Genomic DNA, 22630 nt, shown 5'->3' with positions numbered 1-22630 from the left:
GATTGTTGTCGAGTCAAATAAATCAAATGAGTTTGAAAAGCAACTGAAACCGGCAATAAGAAACAAAAAACGGTGGAGCCACCGAGGGAATATGAAATCACTTTCGTGGTTATAATTTTATGGGTTGTTTCGTCTGTTCACTCTTCCATAGAGCAAAAACCTATTGCAAGCCCACAACGAAAAACATACCTCTTTTAGAACTGACATCAAAACTAAAATGCTTTTATTTATTTATATGCTTTCTAATCTAACATTTTATTAGTGTTTATTAGAAATATAATATCAGTAAACAAAAGATTGAAGTATGGGTTCTTGTAAATTTTTGCTATGTGATTAATGATATTTATTTTTCAGAACCAAAAATTACAGGTGGGAAACGTCTAATATTGTTTTATTATTTTTTATTCATAATATAATAGTATTTCAAACATTCACTCACTTCATATAAAGGAATATTTATACATCTTATTAAGAAATTTATTTATAAGAGAACTTATTATTTAACTTACTAAAAGTAAAACACTAAACCCTTCGCCTTCAGCATAATCACTTACGAGAATTTTGGTGAGTGCAAATTTGTCCAAGCGCTAAATGTCTTTGGGTTTCTCCACCTAAAACGAACTCTCCAGCCTGCATTTTAACACCCCCACCACATTCCTACAAAACAGTAAAATCAAAACCCATTTGCTTAAACCCGTTCACCAATGTTGATGACTATTTAAATCATCAGATTTAACATACTCGTAGATGAAGCCGAACTTGGATTATGAACTGAATATAGCAACTTGGATTAATCTTGGAATTATGATATCACTATCAGATTGATCGTTCTATGAGGACTCCTATACCTACAACATAGAATTTTTTTGGTTGGCAAACACATACATTTTCTACTCTACACATACTCTACTCGTATGCATGAAAGAATTGTTGGTAATTTTAGTTTGTATCATTGGATTAACTTGGTGATCTAATAAATGACTAAAAGTTATCAGTTATTAGCAGGTTAGAAGATGCGGGAGTGCAAGCTCGTTTAATTCTAATAACCATTTTGTTTATCGGTTCAAGCATTTTATTAAGCTGGTAATCTTGGGCCAAATCTTTTATTTGGGGTTAAGTATGTGATATGGGCTTATAACAACTTGTTTTGGAATTTCACTAGTTGGGTTTAGGCCTATCCATATGGCCACATAGAGGTGCAAATCAGGTTTTTCTAATGCCCGGTTCCAGGTATGGAAAATCGGGTATTGGTCATATCGGTTCAGGTTCGGTCCGGGTATTGTTTCTAAAAACCATATCCTATGTACTGGGTCGGGATAGACAAGGTATTTTAAAACAGGGTATTTGAATACCCTATTTTTTGGTATTGAAAAAACTATATTTTCAGGGTTTTTTCGAGTATAGATTGAGTTTTTTAAGGGGCACTTTTGGGGTATTTTCCGGGTAATTTCAGGTATAGATCGGGTATTTGAAAACCCGGTTCCGGTTTTCCGATATTACCGGGTAAAAATGGTGTCGGTTCCGGATACGAATTGAAATGTAATCGGATTAGTGTGAGTTTAAAAGGTAATCGGATTGAAAGTTTAACGGTATTAGGCGGAGTTTATCCGAGGGTGGGACCTGTTGCGCGGTTATCTTTACATTGTAATTTTGGTGGTTTGTTAATACTGCATGATTTGTTGGTCTTTCAAAAAAAAATATGAGAGTATACAATGTTGATGGTTAAGACATAACAAAAATAGCTTTAAAAGTTGTATATTCGAGACACGTTAAAAATATAGTTAAAAACAGCGTAAATGAAAAACCGTAAATTGTCATTAGATGAAAACTATTAGAAAATAACACCGCTTCATCTTACGATTTGGGCTTTAAGCATACACGGTATTTTAGAATTATGTATCTATAATATATATAAACGAAAACATAAAAATCCTACGTGTCGCGATGTGGTCGCTCCCCCTTTTTTAGGAGTCATCAGATTTGCTTGATTTTTAAATGGAAGCTTCTCATGCATTTGACCCGAATTCACGGGTATGGGTCTTACCAAACCCAGATATTCCTTAAACGGGTTATAACATCTCATTATATTAAAAATTATTTTCACCAAATTATTGATATGAAAATCCAATAAAATAGGACATACTAAAAATTATTATATGACTTTTTAAAAAATATTATTTATAATTAAGAAACAATTTAATAGTACAAAAATAAGCGGGTCTTGGGTCTTACAAAACCCAGATACCTTTTAAACCAGACTATAACATCTTAGTTATCTGTCTTGGGTCTTACCAAACTCAGATACCTTTTATACCAGGCTATAACATCTTAGTTATTTGTAAAACTTTTTTATCATTAAACTCCAAGTATATTATAAATTTCAATACAATAAATAAAATTAAACCCAAAAAGTATACGAATATTCAAAACGAGTATTGTAAAACAACCCCATAATACGGGGGATAAAAACTAGTAAGTCGTATGTATGTAATTATTTCATGTATTAAATAAATTTTCTTGTAATTACACACTTGTAACAAAAATAATTTGGTGTCGTATCCAAACATAATTTAAATCAACGAGAAATAAAATAAAATTAACCTAAAAATAGATATACGTCGTCATGCTGAAATTATCTAAAAAAAATCTATAATCTATAATATATATAAACGAGGACATAAAAATCCTATGTGTCGCGATGTGGTCGCTTTATCTTTTTTTGGAGTCACCAGATTTGCTTGATTTTTAAATGGAGGCTTCTCACGCATTTGACCCGAATTCATGGGTATGAGTCTTACCAAACCCAGATATTCCTTAAACGGGTTATAACATCTCATTAAATTAAAAATTGTTCTCACCAAATTATTTATGTAAAAATCCTATAAAATAGGATATAATAAAAAATAATATCTTATTTATTTTAAAAAAGATATATATATTATTTAAATTAAAAAAACCAATTTGATAGTAAAAAAAATAAACGGGTCTTGGGCATCATCAAACTATAAGTATATTATTAACTTTCATAAATATTATTTATAATTAAAAAACCAATTTCATAGTAAAAAAAATAAACGGGTCTTGGGTCTCATCAAAACCATATAGCTTTTAAACCGGGTTATAACATCTCATTTATTTGTGAAACAATTTATCATCAAACCATACGTATATTATTAACTTTCATACAATAAAAATATATAAATTAAAAAAATAAATAAATATTATAACAAACAATATAAAACAACCCTCGTAATACGGGGGATAAAACTAGTAAAATATATAAAAACAAAATTTAAATTAACTAAATACACGTCCCCCCCCCTCCCAATTTAAATTCATACAACATCAAAATAAAATAAAAATAAAATTAACATAACGTAGCATGTAGCATGTGCAGGGGCGGACCTAGCATATAGCTAGGGGTAGCCTCCGATACCCCTCAACTTTTTACCGGAGGTACAAATTTTTATATGTTTTGGTCGGATTTTGTATTTCGTTACCTCTGAAAAAATATAACGTTACACATGTTTGTTTAAAACCCAACCAAATTAAAAGCCGAACCCAAGTAAACTCCAACCAAATTTAAGCACAAACTAAATAAAATTATTTGTTTGTTTTACCCTTATGCTTAAACGTTTGGTCTAGGTCGGACATCATCATTCAACAAAACAAAGTTTCATTCAATCGTGGCTTACACCCCACATTGCCCCGACCCCCTTCAGTCATTCACTCATTATCCACAGTTTGAATTTTATTTGTTCAATTTAAGTATTCTTCTACTTCTAGTTAAAATTGTAATTGTTTATTTGTTTATATAAATTGTTAATTTAGAATTGTTTATGGGCAATTAAATAATTTTTTTAACTAGTTAACTTTTTTTAGTTTTTGTTGTCTATAGATATTGAACCCAATACCTATCCCTCCCAACTTAGGTGTTTTAAAGGTTTTGCCTTTGTCAATGGAGCATAACACCATTGGTAGCAATTGAATGATCAATTATGGTTTGTTGGATATTAAGATAATATAAATTGGAAATTGTAATTGATTAGGGATTTACGGTTTATGTGTAAATTGAAATTTGATTATGGATTTACGGTTTAAATTTTGTCCTTTCAAAAATTAAGAACTTGAAAGATGAAACAACAAAGTCTTATTAACAATATTTTTAAATGAAAATTACAAGAAACTGATAATATTGGTCCAAAGGCAAGTTAAGAAAAACAAAAAAAAAACTATTGTATGAAATATCTATTAAAAAAATCTGGTTATTGTATGAAAAACAGTAAAAAAAAAAGCGATTACATTGTAAGAAATACGGTAAAAAAATTGAACGTTACCCCTGAGATTATGGTCTAGATCCGCCACTGAGCATGTGTGCCAACAGTTAACCTTTATTTTATATCGTAACATGATACATTTGTAACAAAAAATTAATCTAAATAAATCAATATCTAAAACACAAATTAAATTAACCTAAAAATAAATCCACGTCACCATCTTGTAATTATTTAAAAAATATTAAAATAAATAAAGAAATATAACTTAAATATTAATCTTATTAATAGGCTTAAATATGTTCCTTAAATAAATATATTGTTTTGAGATAAGTGTATATAAACCCATAATAGTACTTCCATATTCATATAACTATCAAATATCAACAATATATAAGCCCATAATATTACTTCCATCGATCATTAATATCTTGATTATTGTTGTTTATATCGATTTGTAAAAAAGGTTGTGATCGTTCGACAATGGTTATGATAACCGAGTTTGATACTGAATATGTTGTAGTTATGGAGAATATTGAGGTGGTACCATTGGAGACCGAAGCTACTAATGATGATGTTCTAATCATTAATACGAGTGCGGTTTTACAAACCGAAACAAGCGTCGAATCGGAGGATACTACAGAATTTGTTGAAAAGAATGTTGATGATGTGTTTAGCCAAGAAGATGATGGAACACAATTGAGCAACGAGGATGAATCAACACAAGTGCACCACCATAAGCTACCATCAATGAAAGGTACAAATAGTTATATATATTAGCACTTTATTAGTTTTACATCAGGGTGGCATGAAAACAAAAAAACTGAACCGAAAGAATAACTAACGGTTTGATTTTTATGTTTTTCTAAAAGCCCAATTTACGGTTCGTTATTGGTTTTGCATGTAATAAAAACCGAAATAATCGGAACTGGATTTTAGATTTTTGTTTAAATGACTTGTGAGAATTTAATAAATATTAACTTATGTTTTAGCATCAAGTAGCCATAAATTAACAACATGATTTAGTTCTAAATTCATTATTTTGGGCCAATTTTATTTTTCGGCCCAAACTATTTGAGCTAAAATGACAAAAATAAATCCTCGAAACCGAACCGAAGTCAAAACCATAACCGAAAAAAACAAAACTGAACCGCACACACCCAATGTAACCCGGTGTTTGTGCATAAGATGATAATTAGCTTAAATAAATTATTTGAAATAGATGTAATGCATATCCTTTTAAGTTCGTATTAAGATTTGAGGTGTTCACGATTTTGGTTTTAAATTACGCGATGCGCTCCAAAAATCCAATGAGCGACACGTGATGCGAGCGTATCACGTATGTGATACATATTTATTATAAAAATACTAAAATTCATACATGTTTTAAAAGCCGTTAAAAAAATTGTTGCACCTATAAAAGTAAGTTTTCTTAACAAAATTAAATATTAATTGAGAATACTAGATCGTTGATTTCTGGAAAAAATATTTTAGAAACCACCTAGTGATCGGTAGTTCATGGTTTGATTAAAAACCATGAAACCGCAAGGTCGGTTTTTACTTTTCCTAAAATTTCGGTATGTTAGTTTAAAAATTATAAACAGTAATGAACGGTTTTGTTTATTATTTACAGCCAAAATCGGCCGTAATATTTTAACTTTATACATATTTTTATATTATACATGTTTTACCATTTATATTTTATAGTTTATCTTGTTTAATAAAAATAAAACTGTACATAATATTTTGTAGTATACTGTTGTACACCTGTACTCGTTTGTTAGGTAACTAACAGGTCCTATTCACATTTGCTACACATGTTATTTAGATGACTGACACCGTTGACATGTTCACAAAAATGCCCAAAAGGTTAAACCAAACCATTTGTATTGGCTCGGTTTTGGTTTTCGATAATCAAAAACCAATATTAACGGTTTGGCTCACGGTTTGATCTAAAAACCGTCAAAACAATCTTGTGAACATCCTTAAAAGTACAAATACTTATTTGTAAACAAATTTTTTTTTGTATAAACGACTATCAACTTAACTATAAACTTAAATAAATTTGCAGAGAATGTTGATGATGCTTTGAGTTTGCAAGATGATGAAGCGGAATCAGCCAGTGAAATTGAATCATTGGAGACTGAAGCTACTAATGTGACTACAATTTCAACGTGTGTAGAAGACAATCATGACGATACTCAAACAAACTCTCAATCGGAGGAAACTTTTGAACAAATAGAAATCTCCCCATCTATTGAATATGTAAAATCAGAAAACAAAAATGAAGACGTGTTTTCAGAAGAAGATACAATTTCACAAACTGAAATGTGTGATGATGACAAAAAGCTACAATCTGAACGTAAGAAGCTCCCCTTGTGGATCAACCTAACGTAGTTTTCCCAGCTACATTTATGAGCTTTGACACTGATATTCAGTTTGGATCATTCAATTGTCTCAATGAGACAAGGAGTGTGCTATTAAACCCCGAGATTGAACTAGAATGTTACCAACCCAAAAAACCCTGAACCAGTTCTCACTGATTTACGAGAAAGTGACAATGGTGTGATTTCTGAGGGCGTTGACGACGATGGTCGAAGTTGTAAGGACGCGATTTTGGAAGAGATTACCGTAAAATGGGTAAGAAATCTTTTAATAATGAGTTTATATTTCATTATTATGTTAGCCCCTGTTCATATAATTAATTTGATACTTTATTAAACAGGCTAGTATGAAAGTTCTTAAAGAGTCACTAAATTCTATGAAGGTGGAATTAATGGCCGCAAAACAGTTACTCAAATCAAAGAGGCAACAAATCGATCATATTAAGCAGGTCATCAACAAAGTTAAAAATGCCATTGCGGTTGAAGACATTGATAAAAGGGTATGATTTAACTAAATTTTCTTTTCACTTATACATGAAATCTGGTCCATTTTATGTAGGGCATCCTATGTATTGAAGCTCAAATGTAACTTTGTATTTGAAACAGGTAAACAAAGCGGACTATACTTTAAAAAATGAAACCTTGTCCACGGAAGATGAAAAAAAAATTATTCTTGAAATCAAACAGTTGAAGATCATACGTGCTCAATTAGCTTCAGATATTGTTAGCCCAGATGAAATTCAACAAAAAGATCAAGTAGAGGAGCTCTTGAAGGTACCTATATATTTATTCTTTTAATAATGAACATCTAAATTTACGATGGGTTGCCATATTATCTGAAAACTTACATCAATGTCCTAAACTTTATCATGCTATCAATTGTATATAGGATTGTCCTAAACTTTATCATGCTATCAATTGTATATAGGATTTAAACATGGAACTGGAAACATTAAAAGATGAGGTTATAAAAGCTCAAGTGGCTAGAAATACATTAAGTAACAAGTATGACGAGGAACGTGATATGAAAAAAGAACTATGGGCCCGGTTTGTAGCTGCGGAGGATTATTGCAAAGAAGACTCGTCTATACATTTATATAGTTTAGATAAACATCTAAATGAGGAGGTATGTTATGATTTTATTATTTTAACATATTACATATTTAATGTAAGGTACTTGTTTATTAACTTGTATTTATTATTTATTTTAGGTTGAGAGATATGTGGATGAATGGGATATAGATGAAGAATTTGGTAGGTACAATATGTTTGCCATCAACTCAAGTTCCACTCTAGATGAAGTAAAATCCATGTTAGAAGTTACAATTTTTGGAAATGCTAAAAACGGTTAAATTCGTTGAAGGTGTGCATCCAAGCGATCAAATTAACGAGAATGTATTAGAGGAAGTTGAGCTGATAATGAACACATAAGAAACATATGAGTTAACAAAAGAAGAGATCGAGACTATGTTGAAAGGAAAAGTTCGAATGAATGAAGGGATGGAAGAAATTAAGGCCCAAGAATATAAATGCTTTAAAGACTCAAAAACAAGCTGAGAAGAGAGCCAAGCTGGAAGCCCAAGAAGAGGCCCCAACAAAAAGAGAAGGCATGTTTGTCTTTTTTTTTTTAATTTCCTTTAGTCTTTTTTTAGTTTCCTTTAGTTTTTTTTATATTCTATTTTGAATATACATGAGGCACAACGGGCGGGTTTTGGTAACGGGTTAAAAACTAAAAATAGTTTTGGGTAATTTAGTTATGGTCAAAAGTTGACTTGGGTTGACCAACCCATTAACATCATGATGGGCCTTATATTTTAAGTGTTTATTACGTGTCTTGACCTATTTAATATAATACTAATTTATTCTTTTAGTATATTGAACCTATGACACTTTTGTGCAATTTGTTATATTATAAATTACTAACGTTTTAACTAATTATCTTCATCTGATCCATTTGACATGCCATTTTACAGAGAAGATTAAGGCGGTTGAGAAAGAGGGAAAAGAAGCAGGCATCGTTGGAAAGGAAGCGGGCCCTGGCAGCCGAAGATGACGCCAACAACAATGTTAATGACGGTGTTGTTGCCGAGTTAAACAAGTCAAATGAGTTTGAAAAGCAACTGAAACCAGTAATCATAAACAAAAACTGGTGGATGCATCGGGGAAATATGATAATCACTTTCGTGGTTCTTATTTTGTGGGTTTTTTCGTTTCTCCATCGGGCCCGCATCGACAAACTTACATATTTTAGAAGTGACACTAGTAACTAGAATGTTTATTTTTTATTTCTATGCTTTTAATCCAACTTTTTATTATTATTGGAACAGTTTATGGTTTCTTGTAAGTTTTAGTTATGTGATTAATGATATATTGATATTTACTTTTGAGTACCAAAATATGGTTGGAGGAACATATGCAATTGCCACCCTAAAGACAGTTGGAGTTGTAACTTTAGCATTGTGGGTGGTACATGTTCACATTCTAAGATTCCTTTGTACTATCTATATGGGGTTGAAAGAACAAGTAATTGACTTCCAAATGGTGAATGGGTTTTGGGTACCATAAAATGGTACTATTCTCATTTCTCAATAGGAAGCTGGCATTAGTTGTCACACTTTTAAATTAAAATTTATTTTTATTTGTTGTTTTCTGATTTTTAAAAGGGTATATATGTACCTTATTTTCTTTATTTAATTTTAATCCATGTGAGAAGTTAATAAACACAGTTATATGAGACTAATGAGAGCTTCTAAACAATTAAATAATCGAATCTATAATCGAACCGATTGAGAAACGGGTGATTCATTTATTAGTTTTTATTTAACCTCATAAAATTCGTCTATGGTTAGATGTGTATAAAAATCGATTAACTGAATCAAAACTACCACTAAAACCAACATTTATATCTTTATGAAATAATATGTTATATACGAAGAGCATCTGAACTGAATACATGCACCGGTACACATACCATATTGAACCTCTATCGTACCAACATATTCGATACGTTATTCTGTAACCACTTTTTCATAAATTTGTTACCGGTTTTTTTGGTATTTATAGTGGAACTTTACCTATCTCATCCCTAATTCACTCTCTCATTAAAGGAGTATTGTCATTTTTCTTTAAAGAATTGCTACTATATTATTTGCCCAAAAAATTAATTTTATCTATTAATTGCAATTAACTGATTCATAATTTATAATATCTGAAATAACCAAACCATTTAAAATAAACATTAAAAAAATCCCTAAATATCAGTAATAGGCTTGGTTTTAAGTTTTAACTTATAGTCGAATTGACTTATCTCACTCCTAACTAATTATCTAAACAAATTTCTAGTGACACTGTATTTAAAATAGTTATTATTAACATCACTTATTTTAATATTTTGCAATATACCATTTAACATGACAAGTTGAAAACTGTTTTAATAATTAGTTTGTTTTTAAATAAATCGTACTTAAATTATTTGTCACTAACTTGATTATTATTATTATTTTTTTTGTGTAAATAAATAATATCTTTGACTGAAATTAAATTAAATTTAATATTTAAAAAAGTAAATTATTAAACAGGAAAGAGAGACAAAGAAAGAAATAGTAATGTGGAGACATAAAGGTGACATTGCACATGTTTACAAATGCATTGTACATGTTCAACAATGTGCCTTCGCTTTCGGTTAGATAACGAAAGACATATTTGCCCACAAACCCACTCTTTCTTTTGTTTAATTTTACTAAATTATAATTATTGATAAGCAAAAAACAACTAAAATAGATGTAATCATATCATATTATATTATTGTGTCATCTGATTTTACTATAACATACATGTAAACAAAACTTTTTTAAGTCATGGGTATTAACACTTAATAGGATCAACCTCTATATCCTCTGCAATGGAGGAAATGTTTGTCCTCGTTACACCTTACTCGAATCTTACAAATGGTTTGGTTTAAGTGAGATTTACTGAGTACGCTTTTCTTTCGTTCCTATCAAAATTCTTGATTTTAATTTGATAAATTTTAAAGCTAATAAAAAAAGTTATTGACAACTATAAATATTGAGTGAAAACTATAAAAACAGTCCTAAAGTAAAGAATAATGCATAAAAGGTACAAATAATTATATAGGTACAATAATTATATTTCTTAGTACTTTTATTCATAAAAGGTACAAAATACTTACAATCAAGTCTTTATAATAATAATTTATATATATGATAATGAATTTAAATAAATTTCGGGTGTGTACTTTTATGAAAACCCCTTTTCACATTATAATGACCCGTCAATATAAAATGGAGACGTGATCTTATTTTATTTATTATTTTGTATTTCATTCATATAGACTTAAAATACTTTTGGACATGTCGTATGAAAATATAAAAATTAAAGATGTTTGTAATTTTCTCTTAAAGAGTAGATACAAACAATGAATAAAACTTTTCATAGCATAATATGTTGTTAATCGTTAATAATAACTTCCCTATAAAATGTACCAAAATTAAATTTCCTAATAAGAAGTCACAATTGCGGATTACCCGCAATGAAACTATATGTTGAAATAGTAACAAAAGAAAAGGTTATGTGTTTTCGGATAAACAATAAGCAAATATTCATTTTAAAAAATACGATGTGTGAGTTAACGTGATTAATAAATCGTTGCATAAAATTTTAAATTGCATTAAACATTGTTAATAGTTTTACTCGTATTTACAAAAATCCATTAAAACATATGCGTCGTTATAAGGTGCAACGGTTAGAAAATATTATATTGTCATACTTGACTAATCATGTACCTACAACTTTAACCATGTCGTGTATATTTGCATTTCTTTGAATGATGTATGTGTCATGTTTGCCATTGACTTGGTTCGTCTAACTAGGTTTTATCGACAAAATTAATTTGACAAAAAAATTCAATCTGAAACGATACTTCCTAATCACACCTGTTTGACACAATTAAGGTTAGAGATATTTGTCTCATAACCTAAACCTACTTCGAATATCATCACTGCTCTTAAACTTATATTACAAAAACATTGTACTCCCAAGTAGCCATGACTCCAAAGATTTCACATATCTATAGAAATCAGTCTACGTGTAATAATTGGCAAGTCATGGTCGTGATTCTCGAAAGTTCTTAAAGTTATGGCTAAGCATTTATCGTGGGAGAAGATAAAATGGGTGCTCAAGACACAAAGGCAGTTGTGATCGATAATCTTTGCAAGTCGTGAGTATGGGATTGTGAGCTTCGCTTTAGTTTAAGAAAGGGTAATAAACAAAAAGTGAGATGCGGTATGCAAATTGGTTGTTAACATCGGGAAGATTGACAGGTTGGTTCAAGTCGGGAATTTATGAATGGACGTGTCCAAACATTCGATTACATGAAAGATGGTCGTTGCATACTGAAAATATCGAACGTCTCTCTTAACCAAAGTAAAGTGAGCAGTTCATGGATGTTGTCATTGAGGTGTAGCCATGCATGACGATGTGCATGCTCTGGTTGTACGAGTGGTGACAACTGTAGAAGATAAGTTGAGGGGTAACACAGGTTAATATTTTTATTTCTAAGTATTTGATACATAAAACATTGAAGAAAAAGGCTTGCACTTAATATGTATTTCGTCAAGAAAGCTGAGACGCAACGCGGGTTACCCCTCAACAATGGCTAGACTCGCCCTTGCGTATGAGAGAACGTGACATGCCACATGTTTTTAATATCAAATACGTTAAACCGTGTCGAATTATTTGGGTTGGCCACTCTTTTGTCTCATCGAGGACTCCGATCAAGTGTTAACAGAATTACAGAACCCCTTAAACTAATGGCGTACCACTACTCCAGAGTTATGGCAACTTGTTAGTCGTACTTACACATACTCTAAAACGTTCCAAATAACACGACATTCAAAACTATATACAAATACAACAATCCCCATGACTCCCATTACCTTAGCCTTTACATAAATACATATTGTCAATGAGATTTAGCTCAATTAGCATTGCACGAAAAGTGAAAAATCAAGACGAAAGCCGAAGCTTTAAAATTTGAATTCGATCCCAATCGGGTTTTACCATAACGAGCCTTCGAGCGACGGATTTTTCCCCATAACACGAGATAGTGAACTTGGCAACCCAACAATGTTTCCGATTACGAACGTACGAGACTACCTATATAACCGGCTTTATTAGTTAGTTGAACATTAAAAAAAAGAAAAAAAACATAAGCACATCTTCACTGTTCTATTAATTAACTTTTTTTTTTCCTTATCTTTTTAAAAACTAAAAAAAAATAAAAACTCTTTTACTTATTAAAAAACTTCAAAGATATTCAATAACATAACCCCAAAAATATAGCACATTCAAAAATCTTTTATCAACTGTTTTAACTTTAATACTTTATCCAACAAGGTGAATGAATGAAGTAAGGTTCAATATTTAATACTTCTTCACTTATCATCTTCACTGTAAATCATCAATCATCAATCATCAATTTAATTACTTTACTTACTTACTGGCTGACGTCTATCATGTCCGTATGAACCCCCAAAAAAAGATAAACTAAAAAACAAACCCCATTCGATCACACCTTCCAATTCCAATTCCAATTCCAATTCCAATTGACTCCACCACCCATCTTTTTATTTTATCATCATCATCACCATTAGATCTACCTATTCTCTCATACCCAGATCTTCAATTCCTCTAATAATCTTTTAATCAACCTTCTTTTAGATCTGCACACCAGGTGTTTGATCAAAGTCCTGACTCGGTTTTCTCATCTGGGGTGTTATGAACAAGTGAAGCTTGGTAATTTGTTTGTTCTGTGTGATGTGTGTGGTGTTAATTTCGTGTTTTTGGGGTTGGTTATATGGGTTGTTGGGTGTTGTGGAAAACCCTAAAAAAATGTTAAAAACCCTAAATTTTTGGGGGTTTTGATTGATTTTGTGAAATTGGAAGGTGGGTGTTAAAGGGTTAATGGTGTGTTGTTGAATCTGATCAGGCTTTTGTTGTTTTTGATAAAAAAGGTTTGATTTTTTTGGGAATTTGGATACATAATTTAGAGGGAAATATTGTGAAATTAAAAGGTTAGATTAGGGTTTTGTTATTTGTGTATTTGGTAAGTGATTCTGAATAAAAGGTTTGATTTTTATAAGAATTTGGTTATAAGAATTTGAGGAAAACCTTAAAAATATTATGGAAAAGAGGGAAAAAATGTAAATTTTTGTTGATTTGATTGATTTTGTAAAATTGAAACTGGTTACATAATTAAAGGATTAATGATTTTTTGAGTTGAATCAGATCAGGGTTTTGTGATCTTGATAAAAAAGGTTTGATTTTATAGGAATTTGGATACATAATTGACAGGAATATATTGTGAAATTAAAAGGTGGGATTTAAAGAATTAATGGTGTTTTGTTGGATCAGATTAGGGTTTTGTTGTTTTTTCTGTATTTGGTAAGTTATTCTGAGAAAAAAGGTTTGATTTTCATAGGAATTTGGATATTACATAATTTGGAGGAAGATATGGAAGAAGTTGGTACTCAATTAGCTCCTCCTTTGTATATGTACAACACAATTGGCTCCGCTGCTAGAAGATTCCCCGATCCGCATCCGATGGCCAAGAAACGGAGCTTACCGTTTCAAGACACGAACGGTACGCAACAGCAGCATAATCAGTATTTTCAGAGGTTGATTCCGAATTTAGATGAGTTTAGGAACAGCTGGAACCCTAAAAACTGGGAATGGGATAGTTCGAGGCTTGTTGCTAAACCAGTGGATATGATGGAGATTTCTCGAGAACAAGAAAAACATCAACATCAACAACAACAACAACAGCATCAACAACAACAACAACGACAGTTGGTTGTTAATGCTGTTAATAATCATGATGTTTCAAAGAAGGGTTTGGTTAGTCAACCAGTAGAAGATTCACGGCTCTTGTTGAAGCTCGGTGGCGGTGGTTTGGTTTCCGGTGAGGAGGCGGTAGTAACGAGGCCTAATAAGAGGGTCAGATCTGGATCACCAGGTGGTGGCGGTGGGAATTATCCCATTTGTCAAGTGGATAACTGTAAGGAGGATCTGTCGGCTGCTAAAGATTATCATCGCCGACACAAGGTTTGTGAGGTGCATAGTAAAGCTGGAAATGCGTTGGTTGGGAAACAAATGCAAAGATTTTGTCAGCAGTGCAGCAGGTCGGTTAATTTAAAGCCTTAATTTACAATTATATTTCTAATTATTGATTACCGTATATTTCGCATTTATTGAGTAGTGATTTATAATCTTGTAATCTTTACTTGTGTTTTGTAGCTCTGATATTCTGCTTTTAATTATCTTATTTCACAATTTGTTACATACTCTTTATTTTAGATTAATTCCTATTTCATAAAGATTTCCTCTTTTTTAGTCATGTAATCTAATAACTCCGTAAACAACGAAAGTTTTCCAAACACGCTAACATTTCGATTATTTAGTTATTAAAGCTTTAAGCAACACAAACACATAATCTCATTCAAAAAACACACGTATAAACATTCCCTAATTTGTGACATATTATTGAGTTGATAGTCGAGCCTTTTAATTATTTAAATAATTTATTTTGCAATATATATATTTTTAGGTTTCATCCTCTTTCTGAGTTTGATGAGGGAAAGAGAAGCTGTAGGCGCAGGCTTGCGGGCCACAACAGGCGAAGACGAAAAACTCAACCAGAAGACGTTGCTTCACATTTGTTACTCCCCGGAAACGGAAATAAAAACAGCAACGGAGAAATGGATATTGTTAGTTTACTAACTGTTTTAGCTCGTGCTCAAGGTATAATCATTATTCTATCTCATATCTTTCAAATCATTAAATTTTAATATTTATGTTTCTTTAAATATCAGGAACCACTGAAGACGTAGCCAGGAGTTCTCCTCCATTACCAAACAAAGACCAACTTATGCAAATTATTAACAAAATAAACGCTTTGCCAATCCCGCCAGTTCCCGGAAACCTAACCAATGCTGACAAAGATAATAATAATAATAATAATAATAATAACAAACCGTCTTCCGAGAGTCAAAAGGTCAACAGAAAAACCGGGTCTTCAACCATGGACTTTCTTGGTGTACTTTCTAGCACTGACCCGTTATCCCGAAACAGAAACCATGGTCCAGAGGCTCTCAAACCAGTTGCAGAGGTTCTTTCGGGTGGAGAAAGAAGCAGTACAAGTTATCAGTCTCGTGAGGATTCAGACTGTCAAGTTCTTGACACACCCGTTAATTTGCAGTTACAGTTATTCAGTTCTTCACCTGAAAACGATAGCCCGCCAAAACTGGCGTCGAGCAGGAAGTATTTTTCATCTGACAGTAGTAATCCAACTGAAGAACTCTCGCCTTCGTCTTCGCCACCTGTCATGCAGAGTTTTTTCCCGCCAAAACCTTCAAGGGAAAGATTGAATCCGGAGAGTTTGTCGACTAGTGGTGAGGTGATTGTAAATGTCAAAGCTGGCAGTCATGGTGGCGGCACCGCCATGTCTCTTGAGCTTTTTGGTGGGCCGAATGGCGCCACTGATAATATTTCTATTCAGAGTTCGCCTTACCGAGCTGGATATACGTCTTCGTCTGGATCAGATCAGTCACCTTCCAGTTTGAATTCTGATCCTCAGGTTGTTTGTTGTTACTCATATGATACTTTAAAGTGTTTTTTTTTTCAAAGGTTTCGTTTTTGTGTGTATATGTGAGTTAATATATTTTGGTATTTATTTAGGATCGCACTGGGCGGATATTGTTTAAACTGTTCGACAAGGATCCAAGTCACTTGCCTGGTTCGCTGCGTACACAGGTGAATAATTTTTTTATTTATAAACAATAAATTTTTTGGATTAATTTACCCTAGCATTTATGTGTCTTTTTTTTTTGTAAGGGTAGATTTGTCTAACTCAAATAGTTTGATGTGTACCAATTTTTTAAAATACGTATTTAACCTTTTGTTTTCAACCCTTTGGGAACTTTTACTCCCATTCTACAAAATTAAACAATTTTTGTTCATTCCTTAAATAATAATATCTGATTTACTAACACGGTTTTGATTCCTTGATTTTCAGGTCTATAACTGGCTTTCTCAGAGTCCATCTGAGATAGAAGGATACATAAGGCCCGGTTGTGTGGTTCTTTCAATTTATTTATCCATGCCATCGTCTTCGTGGGATCAAGTTAGTAAAATATTAAATAAATAACATTTCCCTTCGTATATCACTTATCTAGTGCTCACAATATTATTTTTTCGTTGCAGCTTGAAGGAGACTTTATTCAGTATCTCAATTCTCTTCTGCGAGATTCTGGCACCGATTTTTGGGGAACCGGAAGGTTCTTAGCACATACCGAGAAGCAAATAGCATCACATAAAGATGGTTAGTTATTTCTTTTTTGATCTTGTTTGTAACTTATAATATAATAATTGGAAGTTATATTATTTTCTGGTATTTCTGGTTTTGCAAATTAAAAAAGAATATTGATTTGCTTTATTGTTGCCATGCTGGTCATGCAAGTTAGAGTGACATGCTAAAAAGATATTTTTTAGTATGGACCAAAAGGGTCCGGGTTGGGTCCGTTTACCCACTTGCATTTTTTTGCCATCTTTTTTAAAATTCATATGTAATTAATGCATATAATATGATTTCAAAAACTATATTATTGAAACACTACTATACTAGTACGTCTTTTAAATATGGTTATAACTTGAAAGCATCAGAATACACTTGTTACAACTTTGGACTCATTTTCTTTTTAGCTCGATATCTTTAAATTTTGCACTCGACCCGTTAGAGATTATTACCTAAAAGTGGGTCAAAATGCTCACTTCTAGCTTTTGTTTATCTTTTTAAGTTAACGTTTTTGTATGTTCTAATGTATCAGGGAAGGTGTATTTGTTTAAATCTTTGAAAGCATGGAGTTCACCGCAGTTAATATCCGTCTCACCTTTGGCTGTTGTGGCTGGACAGGAGACTTCTCTTATCCTTAGAGGCCGAAATCTAATGACACCTGGCACCAAGTATGCATTTTTATCCCTTCATATATATATATATATATGTTAATATTTATTTTTGTTTACAAAAAGATGGAATATTAAGTATTCTTGTTATTATTGCAGATTCTATTGCACACATGCAGATGGATGTACATTGGATGAATCAACAAAATCAACCAATCAAGAATCTACATATGAGGAAATAAGCACGTGCAGCTTCAAAGTTTGTGCACCCGGTACACTCGGTCGATGTTTCATCGAGGTAAATTTTTTTCTCAAACGGACCAAATAAATGAAAGCTAAAAAGGGAACGGGTCAAACGGTTATAAAGTTGATCTGACTTGTACATTATATGTTGACAGGTAGAGAACGGTTTAAAAGGTACCAGTTTTCCTTTAATTATAGCTGATGCTACACTTTGCCAAGAATTACGGCTTCTCGAGGGTGAATTTATGGACGGTCAAACGAAGTCAACAAAAGAAAGCTTGCACTTCTTGAACGAGCTCGGATGGCTCTTCCAGAAAAAAGAAGGAAATTCCCATTTTACCCTCACTCGATTCAAATTCCTGCTTGTGTTCTCGGTTGAAAGAGATTTTGTTGCTTTGGAGAAAACCCTTTTGGGAATTTTACTTCGTAAAGGCGCGGGTGTTACAGATGACGAGTCTGAGATGTTATCTGGGATTAATCTTTTAAACCGGGCTGTTAAAAGAAGGTGCAAGAATATGGTGGATATGCTCATACGTTATTCAATGGTTGACTCACAAACTACTTCCAGAAAGTATGTTTTCCCGCCAAACCTTGCGGGACCTGGCGGCATCACACCGTTGCATTTGGCGGCTTGCACTTCTGATTCAGATGATTTGGTTGATGCATTGACAAGTGACCCACAAGAGGTATATATACTGACATTATTCCAAATAAGTTTCTTGGTGTTTTTTTAGTATTTGCCTATTTGGTAAAAAAAAGTCATTTTCTATAAAGAATTCATTTTTTCTTAGAATGTTTTATTTTTATAAAAAAGGTTTTAGTATTTGGTACAAAAAGATGTCATTTTTGTTAAAAAGAAAATTCTTTTATAAAAAGATTTTATTTTCCGGAAAAAGGTAACGTGTTTTAGAAAAGAAAAAAATATAAGAGTTGGATTATTATTTAAATAAAACATAATTTATGTAATTATATTTGACAAATTAATTGTTTTTGAAAATTTGAACATAAAGTTTTTCGGCCCAACCCTACCCACAGCCATATGCGGTTCACAACTAATGCTTAATGATCATTATTGACCCGTGCAGATCGGGCTGCTGAGCTGGAACTCATCCTTAGACGCAAACGGGCTGTCTCCATTCGCATACGCGTCAATGAGGAACAACAACTCATACAACGAGCTAGTGGCCCGTAAGCTTACAGACCGAATCGCCCATCAAATTTCAATACGGGTACCAAACGAGATAGAACTCCAAACAAGAACCCGAGACCACCAAGAGCTCAGTTTCAGAATAAGAGACCCCACGGAACCCAAAACCTGTTCCAAATGCGCACACGTGGCTGCAAACTTCCCCAGACGAGTCCCGGGCTCACAAGGGCTATTTCACCGCCCGTACATACACTCCATGCTTGCCATAGCAGCTGTCTGCGTATGCGTGTGCTTGTTTCTTCGTGGGGCCCCGGATATTGGTTCGGTTGCGCCTTTTAAGTGGGAGAATTTGAACTTTGGTTCAATGTAGAGGAATTTAAGTTTTATATGAATGCATTAAAGACAATAAGTAGGTTTATTTATAGGTGATAATTTTTAACTTTTGGAAGGCGAATAAGTAAAAACGGGTTCATTAACCGGTTTAACATCGGTTTAGATGAGAGACAGTTTCTTCACCTGCGCTTCGGTTTAACCGGAATATGGGCGGTGGCGGTTTTTTTGTCTGGTTGATGTTACTGGCAGTGGCTGACTTGTTACTGGTAGCTGTTTTTTCTACTTTGTTTTGAATATGCAAGTTTATATAATAGTAGATAGAATGTCTTTTTTTTTTTTCTTTTTTTTTGTATATTGTTTTGGGATATGGAAAGGATGGTGTTTGTAACTTTCTCTTGTTTAATGGACTCGTTTTAATCTTTGTTTTTTGTTTCGAAGTTGTTGACCAAGAGACGAGCGGGTCAACGCTAGATGGCTGTTAACTTTCGGTTTCTTAATGTAGTAAGAATAGTTTGTTGGAATTGGAACCCGGATTCCGCTTTCAGTGTGTTTGGTTGACAATTGAAACTGAAAATAGTTCACTTAAGGAATTTCGAAATTGGAATATCTGACTATGTACCACGCTTGCATTAGGTCATCTGCACCGTGATCATTGCCACCAAAATGGTTGCAGACTCGCAGATGCTGCCATCTTGATGCCAACACCACTACCACTAGTGTTAGGTGGTTATCACCTACAACTGGTGGTAGAGATTTCAAATTTATTGGTAGATTTCAATTCATATACATTCTTTAAAAAAATCAAAATCCAGTTGTACAGTGAACGTAATGAGAACCAACCGAATGTCATTTATTTGTTTTAGTTCCGATGTTGTAAAGAATGTGATGGAAACCGCTTAATTTGCATAGACTGATCACCTCAATGCCCGTGATCGCCAGCAGTCGGGTTTTACCAACGCTCGAGTTTATCGACCGACACTGCCCCATTGATCTACCTCAATTTTTATAATTCTTTGTTTTATTTTGGGTTTTTGTCCTTGTACAATAACACAAGTAACTAAAACAAACCGAATTCGCGTTGGCTTACCGCCTCAACGCTTAGGTTTTACCACATCTCGAATTTTACCGACCTGCCCCGACGCAACGCACCGTGTAAAACACTTGCTTCACATATTTTTTAGAAAAAAAGTTTTGCGAACCAAACACATTTTTTTTAGTTTATTGAAAACGGTTTATTTCATAAACTTGTAATTTTAATGGAACTGATTAGTGACTGGTGAGAGATTACAACTTTGCCAAGTTGCATCTTTGATGTTGACTTTTTTAATAGATGTTGACTTTTTCATGTTGCATAATTGACTATATGGACTTTTCAACTCTTTGGAAGAGTTTTCAAGAGTGTAAATTAAGTAGGTCAATAATAAGTTAGATATTTAAAAATGAATGCTCTTGGAACCAAATCAGACCAGCTGGTTTCGTTGAGTACTTTTGAACCGTCTTCATTTGAACTGGCCACTGGCTAGTTATGAGTCAGACAGCTTGTATGTTGGCAGTGGAGGATGGGTTTAATCCGGTGTGTCCGCTGAGCCGGATCCATGGCATGTTAACTCGGATGACTTTAGCTGTGTGTTTATTATTTGTGAGTATGTGACCTGAGCCGCACGCTTTTTCCAGGCCTACACAAAAGCAAAGAGAAAACTTACAAATTTCACCTCTATACTTATTTAAGATCTATTACAGCCACATATCATAGTGGTGGATCCAGGCATTAATCTCAGGGGTAACGTTCATTTTTTTGTCGTATTTCATACAATGTAAATGAAACAAAAAATGAAACATGATACATAAGGTGCAAATTTCTCCTATTAGGTTTTTTAAAGATTGAAATCGAGCCATTATATCATGTTCTTTTACTTTATCGAACCTATCTCTTCCGACTACACAAATTAAAGCATTGTTCAAATACTTAGCACGCATTCGCTTACGAAAACCCATATTGATAAGCTTCATATTAGACAAAATATGTTTCAACAGTTGCAGTTGCAATCGGTAAAACCAACGCTAGATTAATATTCGATAAACCAAAGGAAAAATAGTATGCTTTCTGGTTTCCACCATTACTCGAGCAAGGTCACACATTCACCCAATTTTGCAAATTTATCATCTTCCTTTAAAGTGTGATAAAAGGTCGTACGATCACCGGAAATACACCTTTTTTCTTCATTACTAAAATCGTTCCGATACGTTTTCGAAAATTCCACCATCTTAGATATGCCAAACTTGGAAAACAAATTTCAAGATTTAAACCAGACACATTTTCTAACAAACTAGTTGAGACCTCACTAAATCTATGTTCAAGTTCTTGAATTTGTATATCCAAAACCGTATTAAAAAATTCAACCTCAAAATGATGATTTCGTTGAGCCTGTTTCTGTTTGATGTTTCTAGTTCAAACAAAAAAAAAGGTTAATGATTTCTACTTGCTTTGGGCTATTAAATTTGTTTAGGCTTTATTTGATTTGAACTTTTATAAAATGATTTTGTTGAGCCTGTTTATATTTGAGTCTGTTTCTATTTGATGTTTCTAGTTTAAACAAAAGGAAAAAAAGGTTAATGGTTTCTATTTGCTTTGGGATAAATTTGTTTAAGTTTATTTAATTTGAACTTTTAAATTGGTTGGCCTTTAAACATATAGGGGTAACATAATTTATTTTTACAGGTGTTGCGAAATACGAAAACAACCCAAAAAGAAAAAAAATTACACAACCGATGAAAAGTTGAGGGGTAGCGGATGCTACCCTGATGCTACCCTGATTATAAACATATACATGGCAGGCTCTAAGGATGTGCCATGTGGGCGCTTGCCCGGGGCACCAAAAATTTCCGATGTTATATATAAAATACCAGAATTCCCGAACGCTTATAATTTCACTATTTTTATAATACCCACGCACCTTTTAAACCCACTTTTTTAGATTACCTAAAGACTTATAGCCCCATTGAAAATTGAAAAAAAAAACCCATTACTTTTAACTAATTAATAAAAGTTAGATAAGTTAAAAATAAAGAAACAAATAGGCGGGATAACAACAACGTCAACTTCGAACACCAGCAGTTACGGTAGCATCTGCAAAAATGAGTTTTTTTAAGTTATAGTTATTAACATCTTATTTACGATCCACAATGCCCCAAGAAAAACTTAGCTGGTTGACGATGATAGCGATCGGTAACGGAATATTAGATTGCATAAGCTGCGAAGAGTTGATTCACCA

The 22630-nt window shown here is 32.8% G+C and overlaps 1 protein-coding gene across 1 annotated transcript; it reads left to right on the top strand.

The window, feature by feature from the left end:
• Window positions 1–13200: 13200 nt before the first annotated feature.
• On the top strand, window positions 13201–19779 carry LOC143628618 (squamosa promoter-binding-like protein 16). Its single transcript, XM_077098160.1, has 11 exons — window positions 13201–13471; window positions 14157–14856; window positions 15282–15475; window positions 15547–16310; window positions 16412–16486; window positions 16749–16856; window positions 16937–17054; window positions 17560–17695; window positions 17795–17933; window positions 18034–18564; window positions 18964–19779. The coding sequence occupies exons 2-11, from the start codon at window positions 14189–14191 to the stop codon at window positions 19393–19395; spliced, it is 3165 nt and encodes a 1054-aa protein (XP_076954275.1). The 5' UTR covers window positions 13201–13471; window positions 14157–14188; the 3' UTR covers window positions 19396–19779.
• Window positions 19780–22630: the final 2851 nt, after the last annotated feature.

The sequence above is a fragment of the Bidens hawaiensis genome, unplaced genomic scaffold (assembly GCF_021521415.1).
Source record: "Bidens hawaiensis isolate Kalapana, Puna unplaced genomic scaffold, B.hawaiensis_p1.1 tig00000458_1, whole genome shotgun sequence".
In the NCBI taxonomy this organism is placed as follows: domain Eukaryota; kingdom Viridiplantae; phylum Streptophyta; class Magnoliopsida; order Asterales; family Asteraceae; genus Bidens; species Bidens hawaiensis.
The sequence above is the reverse complement of the archived record's forward strand: the minus strand, read 5'-3'. Positions and strand labels throughout refer to the sequence as shown.